The sequence below is a fragment of the Seriola aureovittata genome, chromosome 19 (genome assembly GCF_021018895.1).
Source record: "Seriola aureovittata isolate HTS-2021-v1 ecotype China chromosome 19, ASM2101889v1, whole genome shotgun sequence".
Taxonomy (NCBI): domain Eukaryota; kingdom Metazoa; phylum Chordata; class Actinopteri; order Carangiformes; family Carangidae; genus Seriola; species Seriola aureovittata.
Window position 1 is genome coordinate 19,923,237 of NC_079382.1, and position 15,397 is coordinate 19,938,633.

Genomic DNA, 15,397 nt, shown 5'->3' on the forward strand with positions numbered 1-15,397 from the left:
ACACTGCACACAGGTTGGGATGCAGTGTGGAAACAAACTAAACTATCATTTATGTTGATTTGAAACTTGAAACTATATTTGACATCCTTTGCTGAGGACTATTCCCCCAAGGTAGTTAGTCTGCACAACCCAGTCTCCTACAAATTTCCTTTTAACCTGCAACAGCACATAACGTTTTGCAGGAAATGTAATTGCGTGAGTATTGTGAGGAAATGTTGTTAATTTATGTATCTGGCAAGTGGCGGACATGTTGGTACTAAATATAAGACTCTCACAGCAGTTAGTTAAGGTTAGGGGAAGACTGTGGTCTGGTTTAATACAGAAACACACACTATTCCCTTATTACATTTAACCACAATATTTCCCTAACCAAAGTGCTTTTGTTGCCTTCACCACAGACAGGACTGCGGATGCCAACCCTGTCATACACAGTTGTGCACCCTGTACAGCCACTGTCCAGCCCAACCACCTCTTTGCAAATGCACTGCTGTTAATAAATGCGTGGCTCCATGCCGCAAGCTACAGTGTTACGTTCCCTACAAGATGTATTTGCTGTTGTAGTTTAGTTGTATATGAAATCAATTTTAGTTTTACATAAAATTCAGAGAGAAATAGAATGATGTAGTTGATATAATCTTTGATTTATAATCCTGTTTCGTTAATCTAAAAGCCAAGTCATTAAGTCTGAGTCAGTCTGACCCAGCTGCATTTATGATAAATGTAATACAGCACTTAAATCTACAAAGGTCAAAAAGTGGCGGCACCATCACGGACAATCAATCAGTAACAGGCAGATAATAGCTTTTTCCCCACTTTTAATGTCAGAGCTCTTTATTTAAAACCTTCTCCCTGCAGGAGCTCTGTTTTTTTTTCTTGGCAGTTTCATATCTGAATGTAGGATTTCTGAATTGTGGTTGTGAGACGAGGATTTTCGTCTCTGAGTCGACTCTCTGTTGGATTTCCCGTCTCATGACTATGTGCCTGTCCGACCCCCCCGAGGGCTCGGTTAGGACTCCGCCAGCAGCATCTCTGACTTCTACATTTACCAGCTGTAACATAATGTTAAACAAGGAGATGCTGCTCAATTATTGATGCAGTTCGCTAAAATGTCAGAAAACATCTTTCTTAAGCTCAGTGGTCCAAGTGTAATGTTCACTTGAAGGGAGTGTTTCTTTGGAAGGGAAGGGAATAAAGCAAACTAACCAAACTCAGTGTATCTGTATTTCCTAATGGATCAATAAACCGTCCGCTAGCCCGGCTAGTCCAGGGTTGATGGTCTGTAGCTGACCTCTGACCTTCCTATGGACAAAGGCTACAATTACCTTGCAGCATTAGTCTTGTATTGTATAGCATTTAGATATAAAATACTGACTGAACATGGGGTGGGGGGAGCATTTGGCTGGTGGCTGTTGAATCTGTGATTCAGAAGGAAGGGACATTTTGCCTGAATTTATTTACTTTCTAAATGTGGTTAATGCTAATTAGAGAAATCCAGTGTCACCAATTTCGTCTCAAGGATGAGAGGAAGGAAGATAAAGTGGAAGACTCACTAAAAGTACAACCTGAAAAGTGGAATTTAAACATCCCGGCTAAGAGAAAAGTAGGAGATGTTGTAGTGATGTGGTGTTGCCATAGAGACTTTAGGCAACATAAAAAACATAAAAAAACAAACAAAAAAACAGTCCAGAATAAACAGGAAAACAGATCAAAATCTCATGTTTCACCAGTCACCCTGAATCCCCCTTTTCATTAAGTTGAAGCTTGATGGATAAGGTGAGCTGCTGGTTATTCTGCTCTGTCTGTCAGTGTTGTGCCTAGACTAATGAAAACCAGTACTGTGTGTGTGTGTGTGTGTGTGTGTGTGTGTGTGTGTGTGTGTGTGCGTGTGCGTGCGCGTGTTCGTGCGTGCTTTGGAGTGAGAGGTGATTGATGGCCGACATTGTGTGGTGGCACTAAGATCAAAAACAGTGCTGCAAATGCACACACAAAAGCTCACAATAGAATCTGCTAAGATTTCCTCCCGTGCCTGAGTTCAGTTACTTAAATGCAGCTCAGGCTACATTTAAGTAAAAACTCATTAGTGCTAAAGACGTTAATTTTATTCCCTCAGAGGAAAAAAGAGCCTTTGTCAAGTGATTAAAAATACTGATGAAACAAAGTTAAATTAAAAGCAAGATGAAGCTCAGTTCTTAGTGTCGCCATGAAAACAGTCAGGGTTATAAAAATGTAAATAAAAAGTTAAACTAAAACAATAACAACAAAAAAAGAAGATGAAATTCATGAAAACATTAATACGTGAGGTCATAGAACAACAAAAACATAAAATAAGACTTTCGGGCCGGAGCTAGCTGGTTAGCATGCTAACTCCAGTACATAAAAGAAGTGCTAGAAATGGAAGCAAAACGAAAGGGTTGCTTTCCACCTCTATAGACACCTCTGGGTGAATAAAGGAATGAAGTTTGATGCTGATCTGACAAGGTTTCTTCTAGACTGGTAAATAAACAGCTGCTAATGCTGCTAATGTTAGCTATGTAGCAATAGCAAAACTTACAAATAGCTCCCTTGAAAAAACAGTTTGACTAACTATGATAAACTTGGTCATCACTTTATCAGATATTTGAATTATTATTACTTTCTTTTATTAACAGAATAACTGTGTAATTACTTAATTACTTTGTGGTTTATTGAAATAATATTAATAATCACATTGGATTATTGACCAGTCCCAGTTGTATATTGTAAGTCATTGTGTATGACTGTCATAGAAAAAAAAAAAAATCTGGCTTCACAAAAAGCGGAAGTTTTCCTGACATGCAGCAGTTCGTTTTTGAAACCCAGTTTCCCACACAAAGGTTCCCACAAGCCACCTATGGTTGCCCGAAAGGGACAAATGCCCCATTCACAGGTGAATATCTGGCAGCTCAACAGAATTTCACTGGTATTTTATGAACTTTTAGGGCCATTTTTGCCTCAGTCCCACTGTTGTGTTTCGACTGTGGTTGAAACAAGTGAACACTGTTCATCTGAAGGCTTCAATTGTTGGTTTCCATGGTTATGTACGAGGAGTGAAAGCTGATTGCCGCTCGGTCTGGTCCAGACCTGCTCTGCTGTCAATGTGTCCCCTGTCTCCTGTGTGAATGGAAACGTGACTGGACTCTTTTTAAAATGTGCCAAGCTCCCAGTTAACACACAGCCTTCGCTCCGAGCCCTGAGCAACCTGCAATACACTACTCTGTGTGTGTGTGTGTGTGTGTGTGTGTGTGTGTGTGTGTGTGTGTGTGTGTGTGTACCCGTCGTTAACATGTCCAGTGACCCAACACATGCTAATATGCACACTTCCCCAAGAGAGAACAGAGAGTGAAGTGTGTTGGGGTCCTGTAGCCATCAAGTGTTACAGCTGTGAAAGAGATGCTTGCAAATTTGAACTTCTGAACTATTGGCAGATGCTACAATTTACAGATGTCCCCTAAACGCCTCACATGCAGACTATCTGTGAATGTTAAAATTTACAGATATTCCCAAAACGCCTCAAATGCAGACTATCCATAGGCGATACAATTTACCGATGTCCCCTAAACACCTCACATGCAGACTATTTGTAGATGCTACAATTTACAGATGTCCCCTAAATGCCTCACTTGCAGACTATTAGTAGATGCTACAATTTACAGATATTCCTTGAACGCCTCCCATGCAAACTAGGGTAGATGCTAGCAACAGCACACATCATCATCAGGGGCTCCACTTAGGGGGGGGTTTGTGCAGCAGCGGTGCACTGTGTAGTGTTAAAGGGGTTTTAAGGGGGTTTATAGTAGACATCACAAAATGTACTATTATTAGGGGCTATCAGGGGCCCCCTTTTCCCCCTGGGGCCCCAAACATTTGCCTGGTTTGCCTCTGCTGATGGTGCACCTCTGTGCTTCTTCAGGAACAGTTGTTGCTTTATCGTGGTAACAGCTTTTCTACTTGATATCACCTCAGCTCGCTCCTCCATACGTCTTGAACAGTAGGTCGGCAGTGAGAGGGTCCTACAGCTCCTCTTTGGATTGTATGTGACCCACTCGTAACCCATTTGACAGATTGTGCCGTTTTATTTAATGAAAGGTCAGACAGGCTTGTTGAGGGGATTCCCACCCTGCTCTCCAGGGGGTGATAACAAAGGTGCTTATTACCGTGGTGCTGAAAAGGGCAGAGTCATTAAGGGCAAAGAGCGGGGGGGGGGGGGGGTGGGGGGGTGGATCCCGCCTCTGGGGATCTGTGTCTTTAGTCAGCTAACGGTTTCTGTGACTGACTTGCTCAAAGCCTAATTAAATCCAAGAGGATTCTGTGTGTCAGACCCGACGACTCATTAAAGGAGCCTGGAGCTTGAATAGGCCGGTCGATGGTCCAGGTAATTACTGGGAAATCATGTTTTATACCGTAATGACCTGCATTAGGTGACTGGGAAATAATTAGGGAATAACAAAGCTGCACTTTTGTAATGTGGCAGGACTGTTTTTGGATTTTGTTCTCAGTTACATTCAGTCTAAGAGGGTTCAATGGTTAAAACATAACAGCAGAATTATTCGTGTGATTAGTTTTATGAAATGAACCACTGAATAAAATGTGTAGGCAGCCAGTACTATAAATATCGTAGGCTTGTGCCGATATTCGATTATATTAAATATCGCGACATTTCCCACCATATGTGACATTTTTCATATTGAAATTTAGTTTTTTCTTCCTTTTTTTTTATTGCATTTTCTGCAACTTTGAACTGCTGTTTAGAGGCTGCAGCGATAATTTCGTATATCGCGATATTTTTGGCTGGATTATATCGATATATTCAATTTAACTTGTAGTGTGAAGTTTTTCTGCAAACTGCTGACTTTCCCCATCAGTGTCTGTCATATCATCATGTGCTTTCATTGAATCTTCACAATCTTCGTCACACTTCCTCACCGAGCAGGACGCCTGCAACGCTGCCGCAGCACATTAATCTTTTCTGTCACTTGTGCACATGAAGTGTCCTTGCTGATACCTGCAGCTGATAACATGTAAATGGAAGAACAGACTCAGAATAAGCGCTTTATCTCTTTTGTCGACAGTTTTGATGTATTCCCTCGTCCTCCGGCATTTTCTCAGCTGTTTCAGCTCATGTTGAGCAGATTCACTGTCAGCTAATCAAAAAGTTAAACTGGATATTATCACCCCGAAATCAGAATGAATCACTTCTTGGCAGGATAACTGACTATGACAACGATGCTTTTCCATCTGTGTTCATTTGGGTTTAACATGTGTTTTTAACCGCATATGAATCCAGGTGTAAATGCATCCACGCTGCTGAGCCTGCTTCGTGTGAACTCTGACCTCTCCTGGAGGGATGAACACCGTTTGATGATGGTGGTGGATCTGCGCTGTCAGTCCAAAATCTCCCATAGGTGTTCAGGTTGAGATGTAGTGACAGTGACAGCCACGGCGTATGATTGACATTGTTTTCATCCTCATCAAACCATTGAGTGACCCTCGTGCTCTGCGTGGAGGCACCTGCATCCTGCCGTTTAAGGTTTTCCTGTAACTCTGACACTTGCTCTGACGTTATAACAACACAGGGTTTTTGAGATTTGTCAGTTGGTTCAGATTCTGTTGAACTTACTCCGTTTCTCCGGTTGTATTTTGGCAGTTTTGTGTAATTTTTTTTTACCAATTATTGGATTTTGTATCAGTGTGATAGAAACTGATGACTAGTTTCATTACTGATCAATCTGCTGATTAGTTCCCCCAAATTAATAAATAGTTTTTTCGAGAAAATGTGAGAAAATGGTGAAAACTGTATGTGTGGCGAAGGAGACCATCAAATTATCTCATTAAAGAAGTTGGAACCAGCAAATGGTTGAATTTCTTCTTTTTTTTTGCTTAAAAATGTCAAAAACAGTCGTTTAATTGTTACAATAATTTGTAGATTAATGATCTGTGAATCAGCTAATTGTCTCAGCTGTTGATGTGAGCTGATACGTATCTTTAATGTTCCTGGTGTAAATGTCCCTGTGAGGCCGACCCGAGGTCGTTTCTATTTCCGTGTTCCTTAATGAGCTTTTTCTCCTGCTTCTCTTTGTTAATTTAGTGTAATAGGCTTTTTAGTGTCACAGTTTTACATCATGGCTGCTGTGCTGCCCTTTGAGACGCTGACTGATAACACTGCGCCAAATATACGACAAGTGTAACTCCTCCTTGTTCCCGCTGATGTTATTGGCCAGACGGTGACCTTTACTCGCAGGAGCATCACTCCATTTCTCAAAGCTGCTGTGGCTGTTCGTCGGGCTGGAGGGCCTGTGTGTGTCACGTACACACACACACACACACAAACACACACACACACACTCTTACTTTGCTGGGTTAAATATAGCTGCTCGTGGTGGTGGCTCCTTTGTCACACTTCAGGTGTTTTCATGCTGCACGCTGGTCCTCTCCTGCGCCGTCTCCGTCTCTCTCACCATCTGGTCGAGTGGATGACTCATGCTTGTGAGCGCAGGGTATTTTCTCATGGTTCCACCATATCGTGAGTGTGTGTGTGTGTGTGTGTGTGTGTTTGTGTGTGTGTGTGTCAGCAAAGTAGAAAAGTACCTCCGTGCAGACAAACAGCTGTTCATGAATGAATGGTGAACAGGTACATGTGTGCACATCTGTACACATGTGGTCTCCTCTTTTTCCCACACTCTCTCTCTCTCTCTCGCTCTCTCTTTTTAGCTGCGCAGACCTTCGCCCACATACGAGGCTGTGTTGCCAGGGTGACGACTCGGTTTCGCAGTTCCTATAAAAAGGCGGTAGGGGTTGGAAAGGGGAGGCGATGGGGAGTCCTGTGTAGGATTGTGGGACTGTGCCAGTGACCAGCTGTTATCATCTGGGACTCTCAACATCGGTTTTGTGGCGGGGTCCATTTTATAGATGCCAGACACCGATAATTAGAATTAAATAGACGGTTTCTTTCAGGAAGTCGTAGCCACTTGTCACTTTGGAAGATTTAATTTGCTGTGATGCCAAACACTGGTACGGTACTTTACAAGCAGTGGTAGAACAGGGACTCTCTCTGGTCTGTGGGGGCCCCTGCTCCTCCCCCCCTCCTCCTGATCACTTCCATATGGGCTGGAAGGACTCTGCATCTTCTGCACCACAGCATAAGTGATGGCTGATTAATGAGAGAGAGAGAGGGAAAGGGAATGAGAGGGGAGGCAGAAAGAGACGGATGGGGGGTGAGGAAGGCAGCGGGAGGGAGGAAAATTGAAGACACGGGTTGCAGAGAGAGGGGAAGGGAAGGATGCAGATGTGGCTGAGATGCTCCCCAGAGCTCCTGCATCCTGAAGCTCCCTCCATCCGTCCGAAGCCAGCTGCGCCCCCCCCCCCCCCCCCCCCCGACAAAGCCTCAGGTCGTCCCTCACTCCGACTACACCGCTCTCTTTCTCTCCTTCTTCCCCTGGAGTCCACACCCAAGCCGTCTCTAACATTTACAAGGTTCTTCCTTCTCATGTTTTGTTTCAGCTTCACAGGATTGATCCCCCCCCCACCCACCCCCCCCCTTGGAGAGATGCCACTCTGGCCTTTCACAGGGGAGCAGTTTATCGTCAGATGGTTTACAGCCAAAAAGGGCAAAACTGCAAAAAAGAAAAAGGAAATCAATTTAGAGAGAGAGAGAGAAGAAAAACCTCGGTTGTGAGTCAGTTCACTAATTAATCTATTGTCATCACAGACAAAAGTCAAAGTAGTGTGTGTGTGTGTTTACGTGTGTGTGTGGCAGAGTCATGTACCTTCTTTTCCAACCTCATCTCCAAGAATTTAAGTTTCTATACAACTAAGCCCCAACAGTCGATTTTATATTTTCAGTTTTGTTTTTGTTTTTTTAAAATGAATGAAGCGCAGCGTTTATTAATGGCAGCAGAGTCACCAGGAGTCGGTGGAGGTGGGCGGTGAGTGTTCAGACACCGGGCGCCGATCCACAGTCCCGTCTGCAAACAAAAGCACTTTGGTTAAGGTTTCGGGAAAGAGTGTGGTTACAACTTTTCTTTTTTTCCTGATTAAACCAGACCAGGATTTTTCTCTCACCTCAACCAAGTTCTGTCAGAGTCCAGACAGAAGCATAAATAACTTTAATAAGGTTGTAGTCACTAGAAGTGGAGATTGTGCTGATGTTTTTGCAGAAAATAAATAAATCAGTGAACATTTTTCAACATTATTTGTGACCTAACTAATGTGTAAATGAACCCGTCCGTCGATTAGCTATACTGCTCGTCCTCGAGGGTCACAGGGTTGACACACCAGTGAAACCTGCGTGTCTTATGTGAAGAGGAAACCTGATCTGGTTGTACTTACGTTTCGTACTAAAACATATTTCACTCCTGCAGTTCAGTTGCGTAGAAACATCTTTTATTTTTGGGGGGATGACGGGGTTGTTTTGTCAGTTCGTCTGCGCTGAGGGAAAAAGAGGAAACACAGAAGAGGTTGAGCGAGAGAGTTAAACCATAATAGCATCCAGCTGAGAGAGGGAGGCTGAGCAGCTGAAATGTTGACAGTCTCTGTGATCACGTAGGAAACTATGAGAGGGAATGTGCCAAACCCGCAGAGGGTTAAATAAAATCACCCTCATAACTGGAAAACGAGTGAACGCTGTAAACAAACAGCTGAATGTGAACACGCAGCAGTAAGATGGACTGTATGTTTCAGTGCGTCTCGGCAGATTGTAGCTGCAGACGAGCGAGAGTCGTGTTCTCGCCGCTCTGACACTCGCTGTGATTATAGGTCACATCTCTGCGTGTGGTCTTCAGTGTGTAATGTAAAGGATGCTTTATGTAACAACAACAATAAACACAAATCCATAGACAATATGTGCAATAACTGCTTCTGTTTTCTAATTAATCGGTTGATTTTATCAGCAGGTGAATGAAGCGTTGGTATATAGTGAAAAAGTCCCATCATTCATTGCTGGTTTTGTTCAAGCAATAGTCAAAAAGACAAAAATATTCAGTTTATAATTGTGAGAAAGAAAAGCAGCATTTAATATGATACTAATATGAAACTATTAGTTAAACTATTAGCTGTTATGATTATTGTTGCTGAATAAACTAAACTTTTTTTAAGCAGCCAAGAAGCGACGGATCCACTTTAAATGTCATGAAACATTCAGTGTTTCCGCTGCCGACACAGTTTTCAGCACAGCTCTGGTGTCACACGCCGCCTTTTACATAATGATCATTTCACTGAGCAGCAAATGACGTGTGTGTGTATGTGTGTGATTGTGTGTGTGTGTGTGTGTGTGTGTGTGTGTGTGTGTGTGTGTTAAGGTATCAGAGTCGGTACGGAGCTTCGCTCTAAAAACAAATGGCAGCCATAACAAGCTACATGGACTGTAACTGTGTCACAGTCTCAGCAGGTCAAAGCTTCAGATGAACTGAGTGTTTGTTACTGTGTCTGTACAGTTCGTACCAGAGGTTCGCTGATATCTCTGTGCACGTTGCAAAAACGAAACAAGGTGTTGACTGAGGTCGTCATGGTTATACACAGTATAAAGATAATCAGTGACACCACAGGGGTCTTTTATTAAGGTAATAAACTGATGATACTCATTAGATTAGAAACTTTACCGTGGACGTAAAGCTCTGAAATGCTGTCAGTCGACTGTGTGAGTCTGTAATGTGATGCCGTGTTGCTGGTATGAAGGTCGTGACGTCATCCTTTATCGCCTGGGTTTGTGACAGACATGGCCGGAGGTGTTTTCGGGTTGTCCGTCCATCATCCGGAACATCTGGAGGAAATTGAATTACATCTGGCTCAAACGTCCACTTGTACCGGAGGGTGAAGTGATGAAATTTTTGGCGGTCAAAGGTGCAAAAGTAGGACCGGACGACCGGGTTAATTCGGTTCATACTTTCCACCAATGCGTGCGTTCGTGAGCTGTCTCTTTAAATAAATACCACCTCATGTTCAGTCACGTGGCTCCTCCCCCCTGCAACTAACGCTAGTCCACGAGTGCGAACACTGACCCTCAACCCGAGCGGCTTCAACACAAGAAGAAGCCGTGTTCATCATTTTGACACAAACCAAACAAAACTCCACCGACGTGTTTAACTTCACTTGGAAATATTCAATTAATAGTCATAAATAGTTGATCCGTGTGTGTTTCTTTAGATCATTCAACACGTTTTCAGCCATAACTCAAGAATTCATACCCTCATTATGACAAAATACACTTATAAGTTCTTGTCTTCACTACATGTATTGTAGGAGTGTGGATGGACGTGGATGTGAACTGCAACAAAACTTGAGGCGATAATTCTGGTTTGGTTTGTTTCTATTTTTAGTCTCAGTCTTTCTGCTGGTTACGTAACTTTGGCCCATCAGCAATGAAATTAGTCACAATTTCCACCCGTAGTAGTGATGAAGTGAGTCAGTCTATCAGACAGTGTGTCGGGGGGGGGGGTGTCCTCTCTGCCCTTCTCTCTATCGTCGAATGCCTCATTAATCAATCATGATATCAATTACTTCAACAAGCAAAAGGTCAGGAGAGGCCACGGCAGCGATGCGCTTCCTCCAGTCATTAGTCAGATTGTTTATTTGTCATTGCTTCACCCCCCCCCCCCACCTCACTCCATCCTGGCAGGTTATGACATCACGGCGGTGAAAAAGTCCCTTGAACCATTTGGTTCCTCTTTGAAGTCGGAGCCGTTTTTAACTCAGTGCCTCATTAACATTAATGAAGGAGATGGAAATATTCTAATCTCATATCCCATTCTCCATTCCCGCAGATTCTTCCTCTCTCTCTCTGTGTGTGCGTGTGCATGTGCGTGCGTGCGTGCGTGCGTGTGTGTTTGTGCGTGTGTGTGCGTGTGTGTGTGTGCGTGTGTGTTTCTCCATTACAGACCTTTAACAGGAGAGTAATGTGGGAGACATGCGAGCAGGATTTGCTGTTCTGCGTCTGTGAAGCTGTTTAATCACCTTGAAACGAGAAAGAAAAAGTGTGACGTGGGTAAATGTGTTGACGGCCACCAGGGGAACTCGAAGCCCAGAGGATCTGAGTCTGCAGTTGCCGGCGGTTACGTGGAAAGCTCAGCTCAGCTAATTAAGAAATAAATAAATAGTGATTTGATTAAAATATAGATCCACACACTAAGTCGGTTACAACACCTGAACATTACATGTCATGATTAACAGTGTGTGAACACTCGTTAGCTAGCAGAGAAATCTAAACTGTTCACTTAAGGTAATAAATGAACAATGGTTAAAACAATCTTTTCAATGGTTAAATAAGCAGCTAAAAGTAAATAATTAGGTAAATATAATAGATAAGTGCTTGAAATAACTCAAAGTAATTAATAAGATGTAATTAAGTTAGGTCAGCAGAGTTAAAGAGCTGAAATAGTTTTAAATATAACTAATGACTAATAAGTTATAACTAAAGGTTTTGGATAAATATTTCTACTGTTATGCTGCTATTACTACTGAATAACATCCTGTTTAAAATCAACGAGAGGGTTGTTGGGGTACGTCAAATAAAAAATAAAAAAATTTTCGTTGAGACGCCACTTTCTGTAGACGTGACGGCAGTGGAGAGAGAGAGAGAGAGAGAGAGAGAGCGAGAGAGAGAGAGAGATCAGTGTGAGGGTTAACAGGAAGCTGAGGAGGGTCAACAACAGCAGACCACTCCAGTCAAGAGCCTGACAAGTGGAAATATACGTTTCACTGTGATTATCCGCGAAGACGAAAGGAGCGATGCACCAACACATAATGTGCACTAATCTCAAAGAGGGGAACATTAACGATGTTACTGATGCAGGTGGAAGAGGAGACGTCTCGCGTCTGCGTCTCCACAGACACATGAAGGAGGTTTTTCTCTTCACGTGTCACGTTGCATGTTCCGCTCTCTGGAGTCGCCACATTTCATTTTGTTGTTTTTCCCTCACCACAGTTTCAGACAGATTTCTCTGGCTCCGACCTCACAGCTCAGTCGCACACACTTACAGTCCTCCTCCACACACACCACAAGAATGTACAGTTTACACATCTGCAGGCTGGTGTTAATTTTGTCCACTATTTTTAGACCATGTTGGTTTTAGTCATATGTCGTCAACCCCATCCTTTTTATTTTTAATCAACGAAAGATCTTGTTTTTTCAAGGGTATTTTTCAGTCTGTAAATGAGTCTCTGAGGATCTGGAGGAAAGAAATCTTTCTAGTGTTTTCCTTTTGCTTTTCCAGACTGCAGGGTCGCACATACAACAGTGTATCTTGAGCTAATAAAGTTTCAGTGCCTGGGTTTGATAATATATTAAAGGAAGCATTTGACATTTTTGGGGAAAAAACATATTAATACTTGGATGCTTACTAAAATAGAGTAAATGTTTAATTAATCATGTGGGAAATGCTGGACAACAAAGATGTAGATCGATACAGCTCTCAGTAAATATGAAGCTACAGTTAGCGGCCGGTTAGCTTAGCGCGAAGACTGGTACCATACGTCTACCAGCGTCTCGGGTCAAACTCCAAGTCACTGTGAGTGTAATAAAAATATATATATATAAAAATAGTCTTGTACATAACCCACTCTAAAATGACAAATTTAGATTTTTGTGCAGATTAAGCAAACAAGATTTAACTAAATGATTGTTTAGTACATTGTACTTTGGCATGTGACAAATAAAACTTTGAACTGCTGTTTAATACCTGAAACATAAAATACAACAATATGATTATATATTATGAAAAAAAAACACCTGAAACATAAAATACAATAATATAATTATATTACAAAAAAACTTGAAACTTGAAAAATAAAATACAAAAATATAATTATATATTATACCACAGAATATAATAATAAAATTATATATGATTAAAAGAAAACACCTGAAACATTAAAAAACAATGATATATTGTAAAATATATATATATATATATTTATTGAAACATTTATTGAGATATTACACTTTCGATATCGCCCAAGCCAAGAACACGTGGCTTTTCTGAGCCTTTGTTAAAAATGAATGGATCTTAGTCTTAGAGGTGTGAGGTTTAGGAATTTGCCTGTAGAAAATGTAAAAATCTTCAGCCGCGGCAGCGAGTCATGAATTAATTATCATTTCTCTCCTCCACTCCATCAGCGGCTCCTGTTTTGTCTCGGCTCCACAGACGCAGCCATGTGGAAGTTCAGACGCGACGCCGAGGTGTTAACTCTTGATGCAGCTTCCACACGGACCTGTGATGAAAGTCACTGAAATAAAAATAAAAAGAAATTAAAAAATTAAAAAAGGCCGGAGGTTTCGATGGTAATATTAAGTTCATCAGCTGCTGCAGAGCGTGAACACGGCTCAGCCTCTGTTGTCATAATGAAGCACATTAGCAGAGGTGTGAAAGTGTACGTGAAAGCCTGATGTGTGAGAAGGTGCGGATATGGATACACACTTGTGTGTGTGTGTGTGTGTGTGTGTGTGTGTGTGTGTGTGTGTGTGTCCTTGAGTCTGCCACACACTTGTAAGTACGCAGTACACACAGGAGATAAATGTTTCAGAGCTGTTTCTAGATGATTCTGTTTCGTTTTGTTTGTTTGTTTTATTTTTTTATGTGGGAATGATTTCAAACCCAGAGTGAAACACAAGTAGCTTTGTCACGTGCAGCAGACTGTTTGCACTGCTGTGTGTGTGTGTGTGTGTGTGTGTGTGTGTGTGTGTGTGTGTGTGTGTGTGTGTGTGTGTGTGTGTGTGTGTGTGTGTGTGTGAGTTTTAGTCCTCCTCTCATCGCCCCCTCCTCTGGCTCTTTTCACTCCTCTTTCACTCCTTCTCCTCATCTCCCCAGGCGGTTTACTCCACTTATACACTCTCTGCCTCCGAGCCTCTCCTCCCTCTCTCACTTTCCCCACGTTGTATTTCAGGGTTGTCAGTGTTGCGGTGACGTGCGGGAAATTCATAGTTCTGAGGTGCTTTCATCTCACCTGTTTCCTCCTCTGTCACTCTCTGCCAATTGGTAGTTTTAGCAGAAGTCATGCGATGAATAATTGACTGGTTCCCTCCCTGCAGTCTGTCGCTGCCTCTTGCACAGCGGCCCGGTGCTCACATCGTGCATGTATTAACACACACAGCCGCACATTAATGCGATAAAATAAAATACAGATTCTCCAGATATTATTAGAAAAAATAAAATAAATAAAAGTATTTTTTACAGGGATTGTGACGCGCAGATCAGTGTATTCACTGTTTTCGGGCCAGCGTGCGTCACATGATGAACATGGAAGTTGTCATACGGTTTGGCCGCTCCACCAAAATCATCACTAACCTCTTTGTAAGATTGTTTAGTTATTCAGCGACAGATATAAGAGAAGACGTGTTCATGTTCCCGTGTGCTCGTCTGTGGGCTGGAGAAAAATGATTGAAGTGATGGTGATGTTGTGCATCTTCCCTCTGTGTCTGTCTCCTCTTCACTTCCCCTCATCACTTCACTCCTCTGTGATGTTTCCAGAGAAGTGTCAACAGGATTATCAGTGATGTCATTAAGGAAAATGGCGGCATGTGACGGGTTTTTGATTTATCTGTGCTGCGCTTTAGGTTTCCGGGAAGTTGTTCAAACTGATGACATTTGCTCGCTAAATACGAGATTGTGTGATTATTGTGTTTAATAACAGAGGTTAACACCTTCAAACATTATTTCATTATTTCATTAAATATGAAAATCTTGCTTTAAGGAAAAAGTAGCATTAAAATTAAAGAAAAAGATTCTGTTGCTCTACAACAAGAATGAAAAACGTAAAAATCTAAGATGTTTAACAAGCTTCCTTACGTCACGTGAGTAGCATCAGTAAACCATCGCACGCTGTCAGCTGCAAGGAATATTTGATCATCAGATCAGGTTGTTATTCTGTAGGTAAATGATGTATCATGATCTTTTCTCTCTCTCTGTGTCTTTTGTCCACGCAGTGAACAGAGCATCTGCCAGGCGCGAGCCGCTGTCATGGTGTACGACGATGCCAACAAGAAGTGGGTCCCGGCCGGCGGGTCCACCGGCTTCAGCAGAGTCCACATCTACCACCACACAGGCAACAACGCCTTCCGCGTGGTGGGACGCAAGATCCAGGATCATCAGGTCAGTGGCTGAAACCAGGACCTGGACACACACACACACACACACACACACACACACACTGTTTGTGAAATGAAATAAATTTTGACTGCTTTGTTGTGACATCACAAAGTTCCAGAAGTCCTGACGGCTCGTTTTAAGGCTCAGTTTCTGAATACAGGCTGTGTGCATTTCTCTGTGGACTGAGGCTTTGATACTTTCACAGTATTAATATAGAAGCTAGACCTGATCTATAATCAAACTACACATGGAAATCTCTCTTTATACAATGTGGGACCTTTAACAACAAGTATAGTCACTGACGT

At 42.3% G+C, this 15,397-nt stretch overlaps 1 protein-coding gene across 6 annotated transcripts in view; it reads left to right on the plus strand.

Moving 5' to 3' along the window:
• The window catches only part of enah (ENAH actin regulator), a 111,876-nt gene that overhangs the window by 38,371 nt on the left and 58,108 nt on the right, over nt 1–15,397 (plus strand). For all 6 annotated transcript variants that reach the window (XR_008830406.1, XM_056404553.1, XM_056404551.1 and 3 more), the window contains exon 2: nt 14,930–15,095. Coding sequence is in view for 5 of the 6 variants with exons in the window: in XM_056404553.1 (XP_056260528.1) it covers nt 14,930–15,095 (166 nt within the window). In the remaining variant the exon portion in view is untranslated. The remainder of the gene's footprint in view (nt 1–14,929; nt 15,096–15,397) is intronic.